General features: G+C 42.5%; 3 protein-coding genes across 3 annotated transcripts in view; 2 read left to right on the forward strand and 1 right to left on the reverse strand.

The window, feature by feature from the left end:
• Positions 1-12,975, forward strand: part of LOC121541827 (pyruvate carboxylase, mitochondrial) — a 107,796-nt gene extending 94,821 nt beyond the window's left edge. The window contains exons 15-21 of the mRNA XM_041851141.2: positions 171-411; positions 580-829; positions 7,588-7,832; positions 8,951-9,130; positions 9,978-10,226; positions 10,370-10,510; positions 10,664-12,975. Of these exons, the coding sequence (XP_041707075.2) occupies positions 171-411; positions 580-829; positions 7,588-7,832; positions 8,951-9,130; positions 9,978-10,226; positions 10,370-10,510; positions 10,664-10,915 (1,558 nt within the window). The 3' untranslated portion in view covers positions 10,916-12,975. The remainder of the gene's footprint in view (positions 1-170; positions 412-579; positions 830-7,587; positions 7,833-8,950; positions 9,131-9,977; positions 10,227-10,369; positions 10,511-10,663) is intronic.
• Positions 12,976-16,726: 3,751 nt separating this feature from the next.
• Positions 16,727-20,481, forward strand: LOC121541207 (peptidyl-prolyl cis-trans isomerase FKBP2-like). The gene is made up of 6 exons (XM_041850180.1): positions 16,727-16,833; positions 17,322-17,479; positions 19,001-19,113; positions 19,312-19,358; positions 19,599-19,634; positions 19,761-20,481. The coding sequence occupies exons 2-6, from the start codon at positions 17,324-17,326 to the stop codon at positions 19,820-19,822; spliced, it is 414 nt and encodes a 137-aa protein (XP_041706114.1). The 5' UTR covers positions 16,727-16,833; positions 17,322-17,323; the 3' UTR covers positions 19,823-20,481.
• Positions 20,482-20,557: 76 nt separating this feature from the next.
• On the reverse strand, positions 20,558-25,301 carry LOC121541830 (protein phosphatase 1 regulatory subunit 14B-like). Its single transcript, XM_041851145.2, has 4 exons — positions 24,612-25,301; positions 22,770-22,853; positions 22,537-22,569; positions 20,558-22,327 (listed from the first exon to the last, which is right to left on the reverse strand). The coding sequence occupies exons 1-4, from the start codon at positions 24,804-24,806 to the stop codon at positions 22,241-22,243; spliced, it is 399 nt and encodes a 132-aa protein (XP_041707079.1). The 5' UTR covers positions 24,807-25,301; the 3' UTR covers positions 20,558-22,240.
• Between the last annotated feature and the right edge of the window lie 1,377 nt (positions 25,302-26,678).

The raw sequence follows: 26,678 nt of genomic DNA on the forward strand, positions 1-26,678 counted from the left end.
GCCCTGGTCATGCACCCCTTAATCCTAATTCCAACCAGAACACGTAAAGCGTCACCTCAGCCCTCGCAGTTTGAGGGTCATGCATGGTATTTCTTGAAAGCATCACCCTTGAACCCAAGGGCACTTCACTTGAAGCATGCACTCATCCATTTTTCAATTGTTCTGACCAGGTTCTGTGAGGTGGCCAAGGAGAACGGCATGGATATCTTCCGTGTGTTTGACTCTCTGAACTACCTTCCCAACCTGATGCTGGGTATGGAGGCTGCTGGGGCTGCTGGGGGCGTGGTGGAGGCCTCCATCTCCTACACAGGAGACGTGTCTGACCCCATGAGGCAGAAGTACTCTCTGGAGTACTACCTGAAGCTGGCTGATGAGCTGGTCAGAGCTGGAACACATATACTGAACATCAAGGTACTTTAGGGTGGCTCTGAACCAAACCCACTGATGTAGTTTATCTCAACCAATTACATGTTCTATTTATATTACACTATTTATAAATACTTTCGTCAGTGACTCGGGCATAAATAACTAAAGAGAAAGGAGTCGTGTCATGTTGTTGACTCCTCTATCCTCCTGCAGGACATGGCAGGGCTGCTGAAGCCCGAGTCCAGCCGCATGCTGATTGGTGCTCTGAGGGACCGTTTCCCTGACATGCCCATCCACGTCCACACCCACGACACGGCAGGCGCCGGCGTGGCCGCCATGCTGGCTTGTGCCGAGGCCGGGGCCGACATCGTAGACGTCGCTGTGGACTCCATGGCTGGGATGACATCACAGCCCAGCATGGGAGCTATTGTCGCCTGCACCAAGGGAACCAAACTCAACACAGGTGAGCTGCCAGCCAATAGAGGACAACTAAAGTGAGCTGCCAGCCAATCAAGAACAAATATAAAAAGCTGGGTCTTCTATTGCAGACCGGTTGTGTACACACACACACAGTGGGGGAGCAGTGAACCACTTTTTCATTCTTTGTTGGTATGTTGTCGCATTTAACAAGGTAAAAGGCTGAGACCTTTACCCCCACGAAAGCATGCTACATTCAACAATGGCAAGGAAAACCAATGAAGAGAGACAATATTATGCAGTCATGATAAGTCATGAAAATGTAGCTACTGACTCGAGCTGTTTATGGCTGTAGAAATGGGTAGTTAATTCGTATGTATGACATCCTCAAGTGTTTTTAAAGATCCATTTTCTGTTTGTGACGGAGGTTACTCTGCCTAGATGGCTCTGAATAACACTTCAAAATGTGTTTGTAGAACCGACTGCAACAGCTAGTGACAATTTAATTATGCTGACGCTTAGTGCATATTCCCACTGCGGTTGAGAAAAAACAAACGACTGTCTTAATGGATATAACCCAAAGAATATGGTACACATGGGAGGCGATACTGTACATGTGCAGACGGTAATGTAAAAAGGGCCAAATGAAGCATGATTGTTGCAGAGAGGGGCAGAGAGAGAAATAGAAAGAGAGAAATGGAGAGAGAGAACTAGGGGAAAAGGCAGAGGGAGAGAGTGGCAGAAAGAAAGGGCACAAGGAAGGTCGCCGCACACAGCCGTCATTTCACAGCTCACATACAACCCTGCGATCTTCAGTTAATTGAGACATTACAGCAGCAGGCAAGTCTTAACCCGATGTAGTAACCTTGGCCTGCAAGGCTCCGTGAAGGTCTGTCTCTGCGTGGGAACAGGAATGTGGTCAGAACCAAGTTCCCCTGGCTGCAGCCAGCCATGTTGTTGCTAGGGGAACGGCGGTGAGACCAGATCATTGCCCTTGTGTTGAGGTGTTATTCAGGAGGGAATCCGTCAGCTGCAGGCTAGTGTTGCCTGTTATCACCCTGCCACCAGCCGTGACTGACGGTTACCGTGTGCTTTGATTCACGAACGATGGCAGACAAGGTGAAAGGCTGTTCTTTCATTCATATTGGTTCAATGAACAAAGAGCAGCAGATGAAATGGGAAACCCTTTGAAATATTCTCACAACTGATGAGCATTTAATCTAATCTCGCCATATCACTTTTTTTTCTTCAATTAATCAGGCTTTGATTAGCTGCTTGTAAGCCCTTAATTACTGAAATAAAGTGGCTGAAAATAAAATAATGGAGTTGCTGTTTGTTTTGAATTGAACAACACTTGAGAATATAATGAATTAGTCATGAGGAGCATGGAGGTAGTAGCTGCTCTGAAATGACTTGACCATGTACTGGTGTACGATTGGGGAATATTACGCTACCTGAGCACAATGAGCAGTTAACAGCTAGTTCATTGTTTCTCATTCTAATCCAGTTATCTAAATGTCCTCTTTAGAAAATGAAATATGGCAGGACCGAATTAGAAGACAATCAATGGTGTGAAATTGGGTAGTTTTCAAAATGATATAACCCAGACATTGTTTTGTTGGATGCGAGTCGTTGAAAGCGCAGACAGCCTAGAGGTGCAATTTAGCATCTTTGTTTTGCTGGTTCCAATGTTCCATTTCAGAACGTGTGTATCTATGGTCTCCAAATTCCCTCATTCAGGTAATTACTATTCAAGGTCATAAAACATAACTATAAGATGTCCTGTTTGAGTGTGTGTATGAATGCAGTTAGAATCCCATCAGAATGCTCACATTCTGGGAAAAAGACATGTTATTTTCGTTGTTGATTTTGTGTATTTCTCTAAGTCTACCTGTCTCCCCCTCCTGCTCCTTTTCACTGAGTACAAGGCTGCCTAGGTCATTGAAATGTCAGGGGGATGTCATTTGCCCAAGAAAATGTGGTATCAAGTTACAATTCCCTTCTCTCTTTGCAATGTTGCGCTTTAGTGCCATACAATTTTTATAAATGTATTGTAAAATAACTTCTAAATTCATTCCAAATAGGCTACAATTTGGGCATTCATGCATGAGACAGGATGACAAGACTGCTCTAATTCGTAGTTCTTCCCACTCATACCCTCTCTTACTTGTCTAAGCTCTCTCTGGTCTACAACTGCCTTGGTCCTGCTGACATTGGTCATATTTATTGGTAGTACTTATTTGTACTTGTTTGCTGAAAATCCTCAAGTGCCTCATTTCATCTTACTCTTTTTCACCTTTTCTCTTTTCCATGATCCCATCTTCTCATTCACATGCTTCTGCTCTTAAATGACTTCTGAGGTCTTCACTCCTTTAATCTTTCCATCCATATTTGATCTCTGCATCATGTTCTCTCCCGTGATGCTTATAGATCATCTTTAAGTCGGCTCTAGTCCTCTGAGGGACAGGAACTGTGGTCAATGTCATGCTCTCTCTCGCTTTCTCATTCCCTTGCTATTCTCTTTTCATTTTCCTCCTCTCTGCTGATGTTTATGTACCAACAGATGTGTATGGAGGAAGGAGTGGGAAGCTTCAGATTGATGCTAATATCCAAGCTTAAAATTCTGTGGTCTCTGAGATGGATAGGGAGAATGTGTGTGGGTGGGGTGGGGGGGTTGTCTGTTTGAGTGTTGTCAGCTGAAGCATGGAGGTAATTGTAATTACCGCAATTTGATAGGTCATCGGGGTTAAATGCGCGTTCAGTGTATTGGCAGCAAAGAGGGTGCATTGATTGACTGACTGATGTTCTTGCTTTGGAAGCCAGTGAACGCGTAAGTGGCGGGCACCCACTGATAGACTTTAATGTATTCTCTGGCATGCCTCCCACATGCAATAGATTAACACAACACGTTTAACAAGAATGTTTCATTGTATTTGCATCTATAGATGCCTATATACACTGAACAAAAATATAAATGCAACATGTAAAGTGTTCCCATGTTTAATGAGCTGAAATCAAATATCCCAGAAATGTTCCATATGCACAAAAAACTGATTTCTCTCAAATTGTGCACAAATTTGTTTACAACACTGTTAGTTAGTGAGCATTCCTCCTTTGCCAAGATAATCCATCCACTTGACAGGTGTGGCATATCAAGAAGCTGATTAAACAGCATGATCATTTCACAGGTGCACCTTGTGCTGGGGACAATAAAAGGCCACTCTAAAATGTGTGGTTTCGTCACACAACACAATGCCACAGATGTCTCCATGTTTTGAGGGAGTGTGCAATTGGCATGCTGTCTGCTGGAATGTCCACCAGAGCTGTTGCCAGATAATTTAATGTTAATTTTTCTACCATAAGCCGTCTCCAACATAGTTTTAGAGAATTTGGCAGTACGTCCAACCGGCATCACAACCGCAGGCCACCTGTAACCACGCCAGACCGGGATCTCCACATCCGGCTTCTTCACCTGCGGGATTGTCTGAGACAGCCACCCGGACAGCTGATGAAACTGTGGGTTTACACAACCAAAGATTTTCTGCCCAAACTGTCAAAAACCGTCTCAGGGAAGCTCATCTGCATGTGCATCGGCCTCACCAGGGTCTTTACCTGACTGCAGTTCGGCTTCGTAACCGACTCCAGTGGGCAGATGCTCACCTTCGATGGCCACTGGTACGCTGGAGAAGTGTGCTCTTAATGGATGAATCCGGGCAGATGGCCAGACAGCGTGTATGGCGTCGTGTGGGCGAGTGGTTTGCGGATGTCAACGGTGTGAACAGAGTGCCCCATGGTGGCAGTGGGGTTATGGTATGGGCAGGCATAAGCTATGGACAACGAACACAATTGCATTTTATTGATTTGCAATTTGAATGCACAGAGATACCGTGACGAGATCCTGAGGACAATTGTCATGCCATTCATCTGCCGCCATCACCTCATGTTTCAGCATGATAATGCACCCCCCATGTCGCAAGAATCTGTACACAATTCCTGGAAGCTGAAAATGTCCCTGTTCTTCCATGGCCTGCATACTCACCAGACATTTCACCCATTGAGCATGTTTGGGATGCTCTGGATGGACGTGTATGACAGCGCGTTCCAGTTTGCCAATATCCAGCAACTTCGTGCAGGCATTGAAGAGGAGTGAGACAACAATTCCACAGGCCACAATCAACCACTTGAGCAACTCTATGCGAAGGATATGTCTCGATGCGTGAGGCAAATGTTTTTTTTGTGTTTTTTTAAGGTATCTGTGACCAACCAATGTGTATCTGTATTCCCAGTCATATGAAATCCATAGATTAGGGCCTCATTTATTTATTTCAATTGAATGAATTCCTTATATAAACTGTAACTCTGTCAAATCTTTGAAATTGTTGATTCCTGCTTATAAGCAAAAACTGAAGCAGGAAGCACCAGTGATTCGGTTAATAAAAAAGTGGTCAGATGACGCAGATGCTAAGCTACAGGACTGTTTTGCTAGCACAGACTGGAACATGTTCCGGGATTCTTCAGACAGCATCGAGGAGTACACCACATCAGTCACTGGCTTCATCAATAAGTGCATCGATGATGTCATCCCCACAGTGACCGTACGTACATACCCCAACCAGAAGCCATGGATTACAGGAAACATCCGCACTGAGCTAAAGGGTAGAGCTGCCGCTTTCAAGGAACGGGACTCTAACCCGGACGCTTATAAGAAATCCCGCTATGACCTCCGACGAACCATCAAACAGGCAAAGAGTCAATACAGGTCTAAGATTGAATCATACTACACTGGCTCTGACGCTCGTCGGATGTGGCAGGGCTTGAAAACTATTACAGACTACAAAGGGAAGCACAGCCGCGAGCTGCCCAGTGACACAAGCCTACCAGACGAGCTAAACCACTTCTATGCTCGCTCGAGGCAAGCAACACTGAAGCATGCATGAGAGCACCAGCTGTTCCGGATGACTATGTGATCACGCTCTCCGTAGCCGATGTGAGTAAGACTTTCAAGCAGGTCAACATTCACAAGGCCGCAGGGCCAGACGGATTACCAGGACGTGTACTCCGAGCATGTGCTGACCAACTGGCAAGTGTCTTCACTGACATTTTCAACATGTCCCTGACTGAGTCTGTAATACCAACATGTTTCAAGCAGACCACCATAGTCCCCGTGCCCAAGAACTCTAAGATAACCTGCCTAAATGACTACCGACCCGTAGCACTGACGTCTGTAGCCATGAAGTGCTTTGAAAGACTGGTCATGGCTCACATCAACAGCATAATCCCAGAAACCCTAGACCCACTCCAATTTGCATACCGCCCCAACAGATCCACAGATGATGCAATCTCTATCGCACTCCACACTGCCCTTTCCCACCTGGACAAGAGGAACACCTACGTGAGAATGCTATTCATTGACTACAGCTCAGCATTCAACACCATAGTGCCCTCTAAGCTCATCACTAAGCTAAGGATCCTGGGACTAAACACCTCCCTCTGCAACTGGATCCTGGACTTCCTGACGGGCCGCCCCAGGTGGTAAGGGTAGGTAACAACACATCTGCCACACTGATCCTCAACACGGGGGCCCCTCAGGGTGCGTGCTCAGTCCCCTCCTGTACTCTCTGTTCACCCATGACTGCATGGCCAGGCACGACTCCAACACCATCATTAAGTTTGCCGACGACACAACAGTGGTAGGCCTGATCACCGACAACGATGAGACAGCCTATAGGGAGGAGGTCAGAGATCTGGCCGTGTGGTGCCAGGACAACAACCTCTCCCTCAACGTGACCAAGACAAAGGAGATGATTGTGGACTACAGGAAAAAAAAAGAGGACTGAGCACGCCCCCCATTCTCATCGACGGGGCTGTAGTGGAACAGGTTGAGAGCTTCAAGTTCCTTGGTGTCCACATCACCAACGACCTATCATGGTCCAAACACACCAAGACAGTCGTGAAGAGGGCACGACAAAGCCTATTCCCCCTCAGGAGACTAAAAAGATTTGGCATGGGTCCTCAGATCCTCAAAAAATTCTACAGCTGCACCATCGAGAGCATCCTGACTGGTTGCATCACCGCCTGGTATGGCAACTGCTTGGCCTCTGACCGCAAGGCACTACAGAGGGTAGTGCGTACGGCCCAGTACATCACTGGGGCAAAGCTTCCTGCCATCCAGGACCTCTATACCAGGCGGTGTCAGAGGAAGGCCCTCAAAATTGTCAAAGACTCCAGCCACCCTAGTCATAGACTGTTCTCTCTGCTACCGCACGGCAAGCGGTACCGAGTACCAAGTCTAGGTCCAAAAGACTTCTCAACAGCTTCTACCCCCAAGCCATAAGACTCCTGAACAGCTAATCATGGCTACCCGGACTATTTGCACTGCCCCCCCACCCCATCCTTTTTACGCTGCTGCTACTCTGTTAAGTATTTATGCATAGTCACTTTAACTCTACCCACATGTACATATTACCTCAACTACCTCAACTAGCTGGTGCCCCCGCACATTGACTCTGCAACGGTACCCCCCTGTATATATAGCTTCCCTACTGTCACTTTATTTTACTTCTGCTCTTTTTTTCTCAACACTTTTTTTGTTGTTGTTTTATTCTTACTTTTTTTGTTTAAAATAAATGCACTGTTGGTTAAGGGCTGTAAGTAAGCAATTCACTGTAATGTCTGCACCTGTTGAATTCGGCGCATGTGACCAATAAAATTTGATTTGATTTGATGTTGCGTTTTTATATTTTTGTTCAGTGTATCCCTGATACCTCAGTGTCATTATTCTCTGTCCTGCCCTCTCTTTGACAGGCATATCCCTGGAGAATGTGTATGACTACAGTGAGTACTGGGAGGTTGCTCGCGGGCTCTATGCCCCCTTTGACTGTACAGCCACTATGAAGTCTGGCAATGCTGACGTGTATGAGAACGAGATCCCTGGGGGCCAGTACACCAACCTGCATTTCCAGGCTCACAGCATGGGCCTGGGGCACAAGTTCAAGGAGGTGAAGAAGTCCTACACAGAGGCCAACAAGCTGCTGGGTGACCTCATCAAGGTGAGACGACTGGCCACCTATTCAAATTTAAGTGATAAAACTCACAATCCGCAATTCACAAATTGTCTTTGTGCCTTTTTAATTCTCTCTATGAAAGCAGATTTTTAAAAGGATTCTTCTGATTGAGGAGGAAAGTCTTTTTGAACTTCTGAATTAATTGCCCACTCAATTTCTTCACTCACCATCCTCTTTAGACTCTCTCTCAATGATGTGTGTGAGGGAGGCTGTACTGTGCCAAAAACAAAATAAAACAAAATGGGAATACCTTTGCAGAAAGGGGAGCCATTGATCTCGCCGCAGCCTAACGTCAGATTAACCAAGGAGCTTTGAGCAAGCTTATCTGTTATGTTCTCCACGCTTCTGTCTGATCTCTCCAATCAATGGCATCTTCTAGCATTTAGTCTCGCCTTGCTGGTTTTCATTTCCTAGGGCTAATTAAATGATCAGCGATAGTTGACTTTCTGTTCTTGTCCTCCTCCATTTCCTTTGTTTCCTTCTAATATTGTCCATATCACAGGCACAGTGAATCAGTCTGAGTGTCTGTTCAGTAGCGGACACGCTTACCTTGCTTTCATTATGCCTCTCTATTCTCTCTCCTCTCTGCTACCTCTTTCCTTGTCTTGTCTGCAAAAAAATCATGTTTCTCAAACAATTTCCCCCTGTTGACTACCACACTTCTGTTCACTTCTCTCACTCTCTTCTCTTGACTACCACACTTCTGTTCACTTCTCTCACTCTTCTCTTGACTACCACACTTCTGTTCACTTCTCTCGCTCTCTCTCTTTCTCTCATTCTCGCTCGCTCACTCTCACTCCTCTCCTGACTACCTCACTTCTCTCGCACTTGCTCTCTCATTCTCTCTCGCTCTTTCGCTCATTCTCTCTCGCTCGCTCTCTCCTCCTGACTACCACACTTCTGTTCACCTCCCTCTCTCTGTCCTCTCTCCTCTCCTGACTACCACTGTTCACTTCCAATTTGCACACCAGCCTGGAAGTTACTAGGGTGAAACACAATGGTCTATGACAGATGGGCTGTAGCACCAGTAATGTTGTGGATAACATCTGTTGCTCGTCTCTCTCCACGTCTCCTCCGCCCACTCTGTGTCTCCCTGCCTGCAGGTGACCCCCTCCTCGAAGATTGTGGGCGACCTGGCCCAGTTCATGGTGCAGAACTCTCTGACGAGGGCGGAGGTGGAGGAGAGGGCTGATGAGCTCTCCTTCCCCCTCTCTGTGGTGGAGTTCCTGCAGGGTCATATTGGCATTCCACACGGAGGCTTCCCTGAGCCCTTCAGGTCCAAGGTAACACACACACACTCCACACCCACTTCACAATTTCCCAATATGCCCTAGTTTTTTTCAGCACCCAACAACATTGTTCTTTTTAACACACTGATGGGCTAATGTTTTCAAATGAGAACTGTGTGTGCATCACAATCTATCTATCATTGGGCAGCTGCACTTACAGTAATCAATAGCTTGCCCTTGGGAATGGGAAAACATGTAGCTATTCTATATCTGCCTTTTCACAGCCAACCATAATGGCAGGATTTGTATTCCAGATGATTAGGTTTTTGTACTCCACTTACATTTCAGTCGATTTATTTTATAGAACAGAAAAGGCTGTTTTAATAACCCAGTGCAAGATCCCCTTAAGTCATAGAAATACTTCGTTTGTTTGAGAAGTTTACATTTTTTTTGTCTCCACTGTCCCTGGAGCTCGATCACAATTGTTTCTGTTTGAAATTTGAATAAATATAATTTCTTTCCCCATCTCTAAGAAAACCACAGTTACCCAGAAGCATTTCTCTGGAAGATCAATTGTTTTCTAGGACAAATTTGTGCCTCACATCACCAGTGCACAATGCAGTTCCCCTTGTTTTGTTTTCCATTGGACGCACAGTGGCACTTGAGTAATTTATTTTGCAGTTCATAAATAAATAGGCCATCTGCTTAGCATACATCATGTATAACAAAGGAATGGTACAGCCATTATGGAGCAGCTATTTCAGCCATCATTTCCAACAGATGCCTAGCATTATCTTTATTCATTATTACACTCATGTTTACTTGTGATGTTCAAACGTTGCTTGTAGCCTGCCTAGCTCCCTTTGGCCTGTTAGTGGCTGATTTCTAACCTCTGCTGCAGGTGCTGAAGAATATGCCACGTGTGGAGGGCCGCCCGGGTGCCTCTCTGCCCGCCATGGACTTCCAGGCCCTAGAGAAACAGCTGCGAGAGACGCACGGAGATGACATCACTCCTGAGGATGTGATGTCAGCAGCCATGTACCCCAAGGTGTTCCAGGAGTTCAAGGAGTTCACCCATCAATTTGGCCCTGTAGACTGCCTCAACACACGCCTGTTCCTCGATGGACCCAAGATCGCTGAGGAGTTTGAGGTCAGTCTCACCATTTGCGTTCATTCATATTCTTCAAGTGGATGAGAAGTGATTCATTTGACATGAACTGACTGATTACAATATATTTGCTTACATGTTCTGTTTTCCTCGGATCACACTTCCTGTGTCCCTGTGTCTGTCAGGTGGAGTTGGAGCGAGGGAAGACCCTCCACATCAAAGCCCTGGCCCTGGGAGATCTCAACAAGGCTGGCCAGAGGGAGGTGTTCTTTGAGCTGAATGGAGCGCTCAGATCTGTCCTGGTCAAGGATACAGTGGCCATGAAGGTACAGTACATAGTTACAACGCATAATAACAAATTAAAGCTATTCTCACTGTTTTAGAAGTTGTTTAACCTCACCATTAGATATCTCAATAGACACATTGGTGTTCCTGCAAACTCACCAAGTGTACTCTCTCTGACCCGCCCCCCCATCCAGGAGATGCACTTCCACCCCAAGGCGCTGAAGGATGTGCGTGGCCAGGTGGGGGCTCCCATGCCGGGGAAGGTGGTGGAGGTGAAGGTGAAGCAGGGCCAGACGGTGGAGAAGGGCCAGCCTCTGTGTGTGCTCAGCGCCATGAAGATGGAGACGGTGGTCAACTCTCCCCTCTCTGGCACAGTGGTCAAGATCTACGTCAACGCCGACAGCAGCCTGGAGGGAGACGACCTTATCCTGGAGATCACTGAGTAGAACAGGACAGGGCACCAGTAGGAACCATTAATATGAGCACAACCTTAGCCCCTTCAGTCGCACACGCTAAAGTACAATTCCAACTGTTGAGAGGGAGGCGGGGAGGGAAATGGATCTATTTTTGAAATTCTGGAAAAAATATATAGTATGATTGATTGTAATCTATTAATGAACTAACGTTTATTTTTTTGTTTATTGGAGAGCTTCCTGTGGTGATTGCTCTTGTGATATGTATGGTAATCCACTGTCACTTTAGAAACTGAAAAGAACAATCATTAACCATTAATCATGACTTGGAAGGGAATTAAATCTAGAAGTTTTCATATTAATATATTAATGTTAATCAATATACGTCATTGTCTAATGCTTTCCTGAAGAGTTAAATTGCTGAGGCTATGCCAATATGAAGATGAATGATGCAATAAATAAGTAGAAAGCAATTGATAAGCCGTTGACATTCTGGTATTTAGTGTAATATAAACTCTTAATCTTGGCTAATCATGTTTTAAATTGCACAGTACACTTTAGGCCATCCCTGTATAAGCATCACCCTCCATGATTTTCATCATCTGATAAAATGTTTAAATAGAAAAATGAAAGTTAACATCAATGTAATAATATAGGTGTTCAAGCATAAAATGTGTTTGCTTCCTAATTGTCCTCCCACTCACTCTTCCCTCCATCTCACTATGTTGAATGGGTAAAGATGTTCTAAGCATCTGCTCTCATCACTGTTCACTCATCACTGCATTACTTTCACTCATTTTTCCCAACCCGTTTAAAAAATGAATTGAGCTTTTACTGTAGATTTCCTTTGCATCTGAAAGTGCATAGCCTATGTCTTTTTGAAGCACAAGTGACTCAATTGACCAAAACTCTTCTTTTGGACACAGAACCTAAAATACCATAATTTGTTCGACCAACTGCCTTGCTTTGTACATGAATGTGAATATACTTGATATTCTGATACATGCTTGATATTTTGGCAACTTGTTGTGACTTTTTAAAGTAGAAATGAATCATACTTAACTGGGCATTTTTAGTTATTCTGGTACTCATTGGGACTGACTGGACACTGGTGAGATTTACAGATTGTAGGGGTCAGTTTAATGTGGTCAATCTGTGGTAATAGATTACTAAGGGGCTTTAGTTTGTAGAATACATATGTTTACTGTGCATCTTTCTTGCCCCCAGCTTTTTGTTGTTTTGCTTAGTTTCCCCATATATTTGTAAACTTGACTTGTTAGACCCCATAGAACTTGACCCGAATAACCTAGGTAGGCTATATTTGAATGTTACTGCTGTATATGGTGTCCTTGCAGTATATGCTGGCCAATGTCTGAGTGCTAGTGGGTGATGTTAAATGTTTATAGAGTCTCAATTTGTCAGCTGTCATGGTAACCACTTTGTGACTGTTTACATCTGGTTTACATCTGGGGTGTGTTGATGATCATGAGCACACTAGGCATTGTAATTGAATGCAGTATTTGCAGTGCAAAGGGAAATGTCATTGATTTTGTTTTTTACATAAAAACTCATAGCCTTGTCATGAGTAAGTAGCATCTGTAATCTATGAAATACACATCATCTCTTGAGCTACTGTCTTAGAATTGTTTAACATAAACAGTTGTATTAAGCCTTTGTAATCAGATGTTTCTTACTCTCATAACTCTTGTATGTGAAACATAGGACCTAAGCCCAGTAATAAAACAATTAAAGAATGCAACAATTGAGCCTGTTATCTTACGAGCTACATATAATTTTTGCGTACAGTACGCACAGTTATCTAAGGCAAATAGGAGACTTATACATAGGGGGAAGAAATGTTAGTGAGCTTTATACGTAGATGTATTGTAAGCGTTAACATTACTACCGATATGTTGAATAGTAATGTAATTTGTATTCTAGAACCTTGCTGGGGATTTGTGGCATTTATCTCATCCTTCCATCCTTCTCATGTCTCATATCAGTTTTAAAATATGCAAATACTAATTCTGTGTAACCTCATGTTCTTTTCAATGTGACAGAACTTTGAAAGAAATTAAAAGAGCATAACAGAGTTGCCTCGCTCTTTGTCATTTTAATGTTTTGATAATAGAGCTTGTGTGCAATGGTGCATCTAAGACTTGGTGTGCGGCTCTGTTCAATTGCGCTATTCTAAAGCGTGAAAAATGAGTTGCAGGGGTGTAAAAGGCAGTTGATTGATAAGGCCCACTCTAATGTAAACGGACAGGAACGACCCTAAACTACCAAACCAGATGGTGCACATCGATTGGTTGCCAATAGCGTAATCCCCTAATGGATACAATTGATAGATATGAGGACAACTCGTGTGTGTGTCCATTCATTCTCATGCCGCACTGTTAATAATGTTGACATTCCAAGTCAATAGTTACTCAAACAGTTACACGTCATCTCTTCTAAAGCCTGCAATTCATGCGTTTGCACAGCCTCACAGTTTCGATACTGAGTAGTGTACTATTCTATAGCATTACTGCACTGATGGATGATGGGCCTCAGAGCAGGCATATGCTCGTTTAGAGGAGAAGTGAGGGGGTGTTTCCAGGCGTTGATTGATTGCTCCGAATGCGCCAGGGTAGTCTACCTGTGGATGCTGAACATGGCCATGTGATGGTTTGATGTGCAGCCAGGACTGGGGGCAGAGGAAATGTAGGAGGCTGAATGACTAGACAGAAGCGACTGGGAGCCCTTATTGCTCACTGAGATGTAGATGGGTTGTAAAGTGCATGTTTTAAATGGCTATGTTTCAAATGTTATATTTTTTTAAGGAGGGAGTTAACCCCCGAGATAATCATACCTCATCATGAGTGTGCTTCCTTGCTATTAGAAATATACCTGTGTGGCAGTCTGCCATAAATGTTTGATACAGTGTCCCTGCCCTCCTCCCATTCAGTCCTAATGTATCTGACATCGCTCATCTCTGGCTCCTCTCCATCAGCTACGCTCACTTTGCCCTCCTCCCACAAGTAAACAGTGCAGCCACTTTTGCAGGACATTTCAGCAACATAATTAGTTTATACAGGTGTGGCTCAGGCTCTCTCCCAGTAACAAAGCTAATGATAGCTGGTCCTCTCCCCTCAGTTTTTTGCTCTGTCATAATCCCCTTTAATTTGTGATGTTTGGTGAGCTTGCTGTGACGAGGGGGTTCACCCTGGGCTAGTGTATGCTCCCAGCATGACAGAACACTGTAGGAGGAGGAAGACACTGAAGTTCCCACAGAATGAGGTCAAGTACCTAACTGGCATCAGTATTCTTCATGATTTTAATATCAATCCAGTAGCCTAATACCTCAGTGTTAAGTCTTGTTGTTAATTAAATGAAGCCCAGGCTTCTTTAGAGAAGAAAAATGGTGCCTTGGTGCAGAGAGCTGAGATTTGTCCAATAGTACGATCATGTTTGTGGTCTAATGAGAGGAGTGGGAGTGTTGGGAGTGTTAATCAGACAAAATTGGTCAGATTGGAGCATGGCTTTGATACACAGAACTTTGCCATGGGATATGTTAGAATATAGAGATATAGGACTTCTGTCAGACTTTGTAAACGTATGCCTATGTGACTTTGGCATTGTAAATATTCCACTTTGTGCAATTGCCTAAAAAAATGTTTTTTAAACAAATGCATGACTCTTAATTAACAATATCACCCACAGATATGGAGATGTTGTTTCTCTGCTCTATTTCAGGCTTTCAAACAGCCCTTGAATCCCAGACTCGTAATTAGTCACCAGGGAAGTTATTAATAAAGCTTAACTACCATCATAAATTCCCTGCTTGTTTTTATTTAAGAAGAAATTTGATAAATACCCCAACAGGCTGATAGATATTAGAGATTACTGGCTCATGTCTTGCTACCATTGAATACTGAGTCAATCCCATCTCTGAATTTAATGACTCGTTCTTAAAATAATATATTTCCTATGTTTGAACTACATTTTATAAAGCTATATATACTGATATAATATAATGCCTCAAGGTCTGTGGGATACTTGCAGCTTTCCTATTGCGTGACCTGTTTTGATGGGATTTGTCTTGCCACTGTGCCATACAATGATCTGTGTGCCAGCATTAAACATAGTTCAATAAGTCTGTGTTTACAACGGAGGTGTGCTTGTTTCCTGGAAATGGTCTCTTTCATCCCTCTGATTTAGAAATGAAGACGTTACTCTGTGGATTCCCCCGGGGAAGCCTGAAGCCAAGTCTATTAATTACTCATCTCTAATGTCAGCTCTCTGCGCTCATGCAAAAACAGAAGCCACAAACACACCAACTATATGAATAATGCAAGTATCCGAGCTGTCAAAACAAAGATCTTAAGATTCTGACATAGGGTTGAGCAGCACTGAATTTATTTTGGTGGTGGAAAGGGCTTGTTTTAGTTTTTAAAGTATATGTCAGGCTACCCACAAACGGTAATTTCTAAATGAAAGCAGTTCGCTGCACATTACGAATGGCAGTGGTGGACATGCATATAAAATACATGTTATCAGTCATTTATTTTTCAGAGTTATTTTAGGTCTAATTTGTGTATCTAATAATAAGTAATGATAGACATAAAGAAACATTGAGAAGCGAGAGGGGAGACCAACAAAGACAGTAAATTGGTAACGCGTAGGAATGGAGTCCGAATGTAGAGAGAGAATGAGGAAGGCTGTAAATATTTGGTATGCATGGCAACGATAACCTTTATAATGGTTTCGCCTCTTTCGCGCTCTGTTTCTCTCACACACACAAACTGTCATATGAACCCTAATGGAAAACCTTGTTGGAAAATAATGCAGTAATTACGGTTCAATCGAGTACAGGCTGGTGGGTAGTTGTCGAAGACAACTTAGAAAAAAGGGTTCTAAGGCTGTCCCCATAGGATAACCATTTTGGGTTCCAGGTAGAACCCTCTGTGGGAACGGTTCTACATAGAACCCAAAAGGGTTCTTCAAATGGTTATCCAATGGGGACAGCTGAAGAACCCTTTAAGGTTCTAGAAAGCACCTTTTTTTCTAAGAGTGTAGGTTAAACGGCAAGCTTGAGGAATGTGCATTATTGCGCTGTGCTAATAGGCTATAAGGTAAATAGGTGATTGACATTCCGCTAATAGGAAAGCTGAGAAGAAACAAGAGGCTATGCTGATGATACGTGTGTATTCATTCCCACTATGCCCCTAGAATAGGAAACAAAAGTCAATTATGTTATGCTTACTGTATTATGTTAAATTGGCATTCAGACCAGCCTCCCTGATTGAACTTTTGTAAACTACTTTACAACAGACGGCTCTCATCTGAAAGGAGGCTAAAAGTGTCCAGGAGGACTTTCAATCAATATGCTGCTACAGATCATACACAGGTAATCACATTCCTGCATAGCTGCATTTTGTGTTTGTGTGTGTGTGTGCCCGCATGTGAATGAGTGTGTGCACAAGAGGGTGGTGGGAGAAGGTATAGGAGGACGAACTCATTGTAATGGCTGGAATGGAACAGCGTCAAACGTGGTTTCTATATGTTTGATACAGTTCCATTTATTCCATTCCAGCATTACAATGAGCCCGTCCTCCTATAGCTCCTCCCACCAGCCTCCTCTGGTGTGCATGCATAAGAGAGTGTGTGTGTGATAATTGTGTGTGTCAAATGATAATTCAAAAGATTGTGCTCCTGTTTATTGTTATTAATATACTGTAGCTACAACATAGCAGTCTGCTTTAGTGCCTTCGTTGCCATCACTTACTTTGGCACCACCTGCCGGAAGGTTCAAGATGAGCTATTTTCTCTGCCAGCTCTGAGAATGGACCAATAGCAGGACAGAAAATCATTGCGTAGACATATCGGGGACATTCATTCAATCGCTCTGCTTCGGAAAATTTGGAAGCACACACTGACCATCTTCTGTGTTTTATTAAATTAAAACGCTGGTAAGCTTCTTGAGAAATGATTAGTGACTAGCTTTCTGAAACGCATGAAGGCTAAATACATTTATTGAGGAACCTAGCTAAAGCAATTGGCATAACGGATAACATACTGGCATAACAGATACTAGCTAGCTAACGTTAGCTAGCTAGCTTGTTTGCCCCAATCGTCAGGCTCGAGGCATTTAGTTATGTGTAACGTTAGCCATATAACTGTATTAAACATATGTTTATGTTTTGATTATGACAATGAAACTTGCACACATATAGTACCTGTTGGAGTTATATGTAGGCATATGCTCCCATTTATGATTGAATCACAAATAGTTTATAGATGTAGTGAGCTAAGCTACACAGCTTCCATTTTATTTTTTCTATCATGCGCCCATTGATGATGACGTGTAGCAAGATTATAAACTACGTTAGGTAGCCAGATGGAAGCCTGTGAGATTTGCGTTTACTCTGTCATTCATTAACTCTCATGTGTACTCCAGATATGAGGCTGTGTCTGCTGTTTGTGGTCACTCTGGTGTCCCTGGCCCCGGCAGTTCGCGGGAGCGACAAAAAGAAACTCCAAATTGGCATCAAGAAAAGAGTTGACAACTGCTCCATCAAGTCCCGTAAAGGGGATGTGCTGAACATGCACTACACCGTGAGTAAAGATGGAGATGCTTCTCCATTTGGACACTGAATGAAAAACATGTCCTAAAGCAGTATATATTTCAATTTTAGGCCAAGATGTACTGTTAAGGAGTATACGCTAGCCTTACTAGCCTACTCCTTTGACGTCTAACACCCCATTATATGTGGGGCTGGCTCTGGCAGCCAAAACAGCCAAATACTTAATTTAAACGTGAATCGATTATCAATTGCGGTACGGTTAGAGAAACATAAAGCCCTCTACTTTCATATCACATCACATCAAAGTAATTGTACAAATGCAAAATATACACTTACTGTGTGCAGTGGCGGTCAGTGCCGTTTAAGATGAGGGAGGACACTTCTTTTTTTTTCATGAGCATGGCCTTAATTCTATTACAGCATACTGGATGACTGTCATTCATATTCAATTCACCCAGTTCAATTTAACAGCGTTAGGTTTAGGCTACGACATGATACTCTAATTTACCCAATACTCATCATGAAGTTGCTACAACCTAGCCTATGAATGCAAGTTTACAACGTAGGTGCACACAGGTCGAGAGAAACATTCGAGGTGACAGGCAAACACATGGACAGACAGTGACACATTCAATACCGCCTTGCACACTCTTGCCTGCATCTAGCTGATATACGGTGTAATCATTAGTCCAACAGTTGCAAACAAGAGTTTCTATTGGACAAATTCAGGTACGTTTATCCCCGTTTTGTTACATTTATGAATTGGCGGAATGAATACAGCCCTGATCGCGCAGTTCACTTTCATAAAAGCCACGTTGTATTCCTTCTCGCATCTAAGCGCTGTCCTCCTCTCACCTTTTACCTTTGCTTGTGGACTTCAATGCACAATACATCAGACGTATATGACCAGAAGAAAAACCTTTCCAAGGCAAACCATATCATAACCGATACACACAGCATACATTGTTGTCAACATATTAGCTAAAGTAACGTCATAGTCAACATAGCTAATAGAACTAAGGCGTTAGTAAACCCGCTACAATCATGCAGTAACGTTAGTGTACAGTCAGGAAGCAGTTTAGCACTTACACCGGCGGGCCCCGGTGGCAATAAATTAGTAAAACCAAAAGCTTACCTTGACTTGGAAGAGTTCCAGTGTTGTGCTGGATAGTCATAGCCAGCTAGCTAACATAGCATCCCTCTGTTTGAGCAGGGTTGAGTAGGATAAGCTAGCTAGCTGCCTTTGCTAGCTAAGTAAGTGAAACTGAAAGTAAAAGAAAATGACTTGCTCAAGGGCACAACGACAGATTTTTACCTAACAGACTTGAGGATTTTAACCAGTGACCTTTTTGTTACTGGCCCAACGCTCTTAACCACTAGGCTACCTGTTCAACTATTGTCTTTCTCTCTTTTGGAGTCAACTACTCACCTCATTTTATGCACTGAAGTGCTAGCTAGCTGTAGCTTATGCTTTCAGTACTAGATTAATTCTCTGATCCTTTGATTGGGTGGACAACATGTGTGTTTAGTCAATATCTGTGGTTGTCTGCAGGGAAAGCTTGAGGATGGAACAGAGTTTGACAGCAGCATTCCAAGGAACCAGCCATTCACCTTTACTCTGGGAACCGGACAAGTCATCAAAGGCTGGGACCAGGGCCTGCTCGGGTTGGTGCCTGTTCTTTACTTGTTCCCCTATTGACTACTAGTGTCCTCATGCACTGGATGACTTGTGAGGACTTCCATTTGCAGACAGTGTAAAAACTATAGAGTGATGTTCTTTTGGATATAAGGTGTAAAAACATATAGATTTCTGACCTCTGCATGCAAGGTTCTTAATCCATCAATCCTACTTTCTCTCTTTAGAATGTGTGAGGGAGAGAAGAGGAAACTGGTCATCCCCTCAGAGCTTGGTGAGTTTGTCCACTGATATTTCACATTTCACTGTCCCAATGACCACTTATATTTCACTGGCTTCACCACATTACTGCTGACTGAATCTAGGTCATTTTTCATTATATTGCATGCATTACCCACTTAGATTTATATAAACCCAATCCATTATTACGCAAGATAAAAGTCATGCCTTGTAGTCCATTTTCCTAACCACTCCCACTGTTCTGACCTCACCATTCACATTCCTTCTTTTGTAGGATACGGAGACAGAGGAGCACCTCCTAAGATTCCAGGTATTTCGGATATTTCTCTAGATCTCCCACTGGCTTGCTCCACAAGTCAGTCTCTGGGGTAACCATGTCTTTATTGTGAATATCTTTCCACCATGTTAGTTTGTAACTACCCTGTCTCTCCAACAGGTGGTGCCACTCTCATTTTTGAAGTGGAACTACTCGGCATCGAGAGGAGGTCTGACTTATAGTGAACATTAACTTAAAACAAAAAAGCTGCCTGTTAGTGCTGTTTTTAAGTCACTGTGCCCTACCATAACTCCTACTTACCCAAGACCAACGCACAGGGTGACCGTTTCTCTTTACCATTAGTCATTGCACTGAAATACTGTATGGTGCTAAAAGCTGTTGAAGATCCTGCATAATATAGATACTATTCAACTATAGCTAACATCATATGTAACTGTGGTACTCCCTGGTGAATTTGAACTCCAATGCCTTAAAAATTATACGTTTTTGCAAACAAATAATAATTTTTAGTTCCGCATTCAAAGTTGCCCCTTCCATCATTCCAGTGTTACGTTTTTCAGAATGTGAGACCAACTAGCTCTTGACTTAAATGAATCGTCATTCACATTTTTGAGTAATTTACCAGCCTGATAAGTGTAACTTACAGGGTAAGTATCATGCTGAGGGAACTAGTCGAACAACACACATGCTATATGGTAGCACAAGATAAGCGATGGTGCACTGTTCAATAGGTTTTTGGGCTCTATTGAATGGATTATGTGTCAATTAATTAATTTTAGTTTTGGAATTCCCATTTCACTTAATTGGTGTACAAGACTTGACCAATGTTCATGTTTCAGTATGTTTAAATTCATTAAAGATTTGGATTTTCAAAGTGTGACTGCTAGTATTTCTGTCCTGGAAGATATTTAGCTACAGTACATTACAGTAACATCTAAAGTGCACGCAAGTCAGAGTAGGTAAAACACTTATTGAATTTTAATAAAAATGTAACAAATTGTTAAACAGCACCGTTAAGTATTGCTACATTACGTCACTACAGTTTTGCAATCACATCTTGAACACACACACCACAGATTATGCAGTCGCCTACCTCCAGCACTCAGTTTATGATTTGATTCAGTCTTCAACGTGATGCAGGTTCTAGGGGATACACTGTGAATCTGGTAGTTAAAAGCCTGCCCAAAATAACATCTCAATGAGGTACAAAAGATGAAGGAATTATAGTAATAAGGTATCCACCCAGTCATGATAGTGGTATGGTATACACGGTCAATTTACATATCAAGGAAACTTCTTGGTACAGTGGATACCAGCATACAGTATAGTACATTTCTACACTCCAAAATCAACGTTTATTGGTCGCGTACACAGTTTAACAGATGTTATAGCGGGTGCAGCGAAATGCAGGACCAATTGTCATACTTTTCAAAGACATTGCTTAATCCACAATAGTCAATACAATCATTGCCATTGTCTTCTAAGGCCTTCCATGTCCTTTTCGCAGTGCTTACTGTATGGTTAATGACAAGGTTTATTTGGTTTGAGAAACAAATAAAAAGCTATATAAAGCAAAGGCCTTTCTATCTACTTGGGTCAGGCAGGTCTGAGAGAAACAGACCCACCCCCTAACTCTCAGGCACCAGGGTGGAGGATGTGTAGAGGAAAACAGTTTAACCATATGTTATAGTAGGGCTCAAAAGCGTTTACTGTAGTGACAGTTCATGTAATGGATTTAAATGGACCCTAACCCTAATCTGCTAATGTTTTCCTGTGTTTTATGGAGTAAGTCATGCATTACTCCCAAAATTATATAACAATTTTTGCGCAATGAAAATGTGTAGGCTACTGATGTTATTACAGTACCTTATGTGTGGCATGCTGGTGTTTGTCTTTGACAACTGTCCACACTTGCTCATGTCAAAGGTATAACAAAGAAAAGCATAATGTTCACTCCCAGTAGTCTAGTGTGAAATGTTAAAAAGCACTTCATGCTTCCCTTTCCCAAAAAAATATTTGACAGATGATGACAGTGCTCGGCTTGAAATCATTACACAGACTTAACTACCGTTTCCTACATAAACCATTCTCAGTAACACTTTGCTTCTCTATAAATCCTGGTTAAAATGGCATCGTAAAAATGACATGGCTCCAGCTATTACCAACCAATGACAGTTCACTATTTCTAGCTGTCATTATACATACAGTAATGTAAGTTAACTAATCAACTAACCAAAGAGTTACATTTGTTAGACTGCATAATGTTGCCTCTGTCATGACTCACTATGAGCTGTCATGAGGTTTATGTACTTGTCATGCTTTGCTGGTGACGTATAGCTCAAGTTAAATGTTGTTATATTCTTCCTCCGTGTCAACAAATCAGTTTATCAATATTATGTACTATATTATTATGATATAACACTCATCACTTACTACTGTATATGTATAACATGATTATAAATTGACAAGAAGTTGTTTACACAAAGACAGAGACATAGTAATCCCTGCTGCAGAGATTTGATTGGTCGATCTTCTTCCCTCTATCAATCCTGCTGACTGAAGGGTTCTAGATGCTGAGGGATTCTAGCTGGGTGTCCCTGTGTAGAACTGAGTTGTAATCGGTTGGGGTCGTTCTGAGGCTAAGGAGGAGATTTTTCATTCTTTTTGGGCAGAGTGCTGAGTTTCTGCAGACCTTTAACCTTCTCCAGGAGAGCCGTGACAAAGTCCTGCAGTAAATGAACAATGGAGGGTGGTGTGAGACTGAACAACTGTTATCATACATGTTACTGTATTACTCATTTATTTGAGAAACTTGGTCAAAACAATGGATGGGAAGTTGGTTCCAGAGAGTTATTTTCAGTTGATCAGTCACTCTAATGCTGGGTTTAAAGCTTAACAGTAGCAGAGAATAATCTGATTCTAATTTTGAACTTACATCTGTAGGTTTGTAACAGTCAACCAGCAAACCCTGCAAAACAATAGGAAGTGAAAGAGGAAATTAACTCTATTAGAAGAGCCGAATCCTAACTTGAAATCCACATGGGTAACTGTTGTAAATGCATGTAATGATATCAATGGGAGATTTGCAATAACATTTTGAGATCGACCCTTGATACAAATGAACAATAATGGATTTGTAGTCAACATCGAATAGGGTTTAGTGGTCACCTTGACCCTGGAGGCCCGGTCTCCATCAGTGAGCATATCCAACAGCTCATCCACGTCAATCTCCAACTCTGGAATCTCCTCCTCCTGAGAGAGGCAAAGCCAGGGAGAGAGAGAGACAGTGATAGTGATAGACAAAGACATAGAAACAGAAAACAACAAGGAGAGGAGGAAAAAACTGTAATGAATAGATCAGACAGGCTAAATATTTTTGCACAACAGTCTCACCTCTGAACATCCTCCATAGGTCCCTGGCTTCCTCCCTTTGCTTTTCAACATAACAGGATGGGCTGAACCCCCTATGTGGTGTGTACTGATAACAATACACTCTGACTTCCTGACCGCTGTCTACTCAATTGAACATGACATTTTAGTCATTTAGCAGATGCTCTTATCCAGAGCGAATTACAGTTAGTGAGTGCATACATTTTTCATACTGCCCCCCCGTGGGAATCGAACCCACAACCCTGGCATTGCAAGCGCCATGCTCTACCAACTGAGCTACAGGAGGCCTTAAACATGACTGTCTAGAAGTAGCCATCACTATAGAAATACAATATTACAATACAATATCCAGTTAGTACATTGTATTGCTGTTTAAATGACTATAATCTACAGCCCAAGGACCTAGTCAGGAGGTCAAGGAGTAGTTGCAAGAGCCCACACTCACATAACATAGAACAATCAGAAAACACTCAGCATCTCATCCAACCCTGGCACAACCCTGAAGAGCAGAGTTGCCTAAATCAAACGCTGATCAATCACATTCATATCTCCCACCATATGTCACCGTCTGCTCCAGCCAAGGTCATTATTAGTCCAATTAGCATTTTACTAGTCCTGATGGTCTCTTTGAGGACCATTTGACATAAGTAATGGTCAATGTCATTACAGTCCAATAATGCGTAATGTGCCGGTGCTGCATGTTACTTCTCAACCTATAATGTTAACCACATTGTTCCCAACTTAGCTGATGCATAGGTGCTGCTGCAACCCTTTTATGTGAATAGTTCATGTGTTATTGTGTGTCAAAACACCTGATCAATTCAGTGGTCTAGACCAGTGGTTCCCAGCTCCAGTCCTCGAGTATCCCCAACAGTACACATTTTTATTGTAGCCCCAGACAAGCACACCTGATTAAACTTGTCAACTAATTATCAGGCCCTCAGGGGTACTTGTGGACCGGAGTTGGGAACCACTGAACTCTAGACATGTCTAAGAGGTGCTGTAAAAATATGTTGCTTACAGGGGTCATTCATGAAGATGATCACTTCATGCAGAATACATCACAAACATGTAATGCTGTGCACTGTAGTGCAGTATGTGCCATTTCCATGGAGAAGCAGAGAGGGTGGGGTGGGATATCTATCCATAGTCAATTATATTTTCTTTGTTAAAGACAATCAGGCATTGCCATTATGTAACATTTGAAGTGGTCATCATCTGCTAATCCTACAGAGTAGGAAGGCTGTACTGTAATTGCTTCGCAGGTGCAGTGGCCATATTGCTCAGTGCCAACCGGCCTATCCTCCTACTTGTCAATATATTATGCACACATTTTATTGAAACAGCACATTTTGTCCCTCACTACTTGAGGAAACACCTCATTTCTTCTATTGTTTAGTACAGTATTACAATGATGTGGCCACGCCCTACATTGTGTCTGTAATTCCCACTCATATTTTGTTATATTATTGTAGCCCCTAGGTTTTAATATTATTGCAATCCTATAGCCTACATAGATCCCAATCAAGGTAGAGATCGTTGAAGATTGTAAAACAAAAACAAAAAACGAATGGGGGAAAAGTCTACTGTAAACAAAGAATAGATTGTGTCATTGCCTACCTCACAGTCGTATAAATCCGTTAACTGCTCAATTATCCACTCCTCCAAATTGAGTCGCTTCCTCAGCTCTTTTCTATCGTATTTCACGGTTACCCGCCCTTGCTTCTGGACGACTTCTGAATCCTCGGTACCGGGAGGCGTTTGGAAATAAACCCGCGCTTGAGCGGTTGAGTCCTGGCTTGTTAACGTCGCCATTGTCCTATTCCCGTCTAGATAAGACCGGTACGAATTTAGATGCGGTTATTCGGTCTTTCTTTCTTATCAGCAGTTTAAATACCGGGTGTGCAATACGCTATAGTTCTCTCTGACCGAACTTGCATTGTATTTTCCAAAATTACTGAACTACTCATTAAAATAATTTAGGCTAGAATACTCACGCAAGCGATTCACACTGATTAAATTACAATGATCGATTACAAAAGATTACAGGCAGGTGAAAAATGAGTGAGCATAGAGCAGATTCACCTCATTCAGCTGTAGGCCTACAGTCCTATACTGGTATAGGCAAGGTTGTTGCACAGTCCAAATCCGGTATTAGGCCCTGTCACTTGGTACATACTAACACACCGTTATATACCAAGTTAAAAACAATATGCATTTAATTGTACCTGTAGCCGACAAAATTATTATAGATAAATCACATGGTAATAACTCTTACATAATTCGTCATTGCAGTCTCCCATTCCCCATATTTCTATTTTGGACTATCCCAAGTACCAAATGTCAATGATTATGAATCATGCACCTTTACTTCACATTTTTATGGATTGGCCACGCCATAGTGACATACAATACATTCGGAAAGTATTCAGACCCCTTGACTTTTTCCACATTTTGTTACGTTACAGCCTTATTCTAAAATTGATTAAACAATTTTTTTTCTTCATCAATCTACACACAATACCCCATAATGACAAAGCAAAAACAGGTTTTTAGAAATTTTAGCAAATCTTTTAAAAATACAATTTACATAAGTACTCAGACAGTTTACTCAGTACTTTGTTTAAGCAACTTTGTCAGCAATTACAGCCTCGATTCTTCTTGGGTATGACGCTACAAGCTTGGCACACCTGTATTTGGGGAGTTTCTCCCATTCTTCTCTGCAGATCCTCTCAAGCTCTGTCAGGTTGGAAGGGTAGCGTCGCTGCACAGCTATTTTCAGGTCTCTCCAGATATGTTCGATCGGGTTCAAGTCTGGCTCTGGCTGGGCCATTCAAGGACATTGAGACTTGTCCCGAAGCCACTCCTGCGTTGTCCTGTTGGAAGGTGAACCTTCTCCCCAGTCTGAGGTCCTGAGCGCTCTGGAGCAGGTTTTCATCAAGGACCTCTGTACTTTGCTCAGTTCATCTTTCCCTCGATCCTGATAGGGATGGTGCCAGGTTTCCTCCAGACGTGATGCTTGGCATTCACGCCAAAGAGTTAAATCTTGGTTTCATCAGACTAGAGAATCTTGTTTCTCATGGTCTGAGAGTCCTTTAGGTGCCTTTTGGAAAACTCCAAGCGGGCTGTCATGGGCCTTTTACTGAGGAGTGGCTTCCGTCTGGCCACTCTACCATAAAGGCCTTATTGGTGGAGTGCTGCAGAGATGTCGATTCTCAATGTCGATTCTCATAGCAAAAGGTCTGAATACTTATGTAAATAAGGTATTTCTGTTTTTATTATTAATATATGTGCGACATTTTAAAAAATCTGTTTTCGCTTTGTTATTATGGTGTATTGTGTGTAGATTGATGAGGAAAAAATATAATTTAATACATTTTAGAGTAAGGCTGTAACATAACAAAATGTGGAAAAAGTCAAGGGGTCTGAATACTTTCCGAATGCACTGTATAGGCCTATAACACTGAACAGGGGTCTGCAATTCTCCAGAAATGATGACATAATAATTACAACATGCAGACTGGATGGAGTTTATTAAAGGGCTGTAGCCTACACATCAGACTGTCATGCATTGGATATACCCCAGTGTGTACAGACGTCAGTTCAACTTCTAGTTTTGATTTACATTTGGTTGAGTTGTCAACTAATGTGAATTCAACATAAAATCAACCAAACATTTCACCCTGT

The sequence above is a fragment of the Coregonus clupeaformis genome, chromosome 27 (assembly GCF_020615455.1).
Source record: "Coregonus clupeaformis isolate EN_2021a chromosome 27, ASM2061545v1, whole genome shotgun sequence".
NCBI classification, from domain to species: domain Eukaryota; kingdom Metazoa; phylum Chordata; class Actinopteri; order Salmoniformes; family Salmonidae; genus Coregonus; species Coregonus clupeaformis.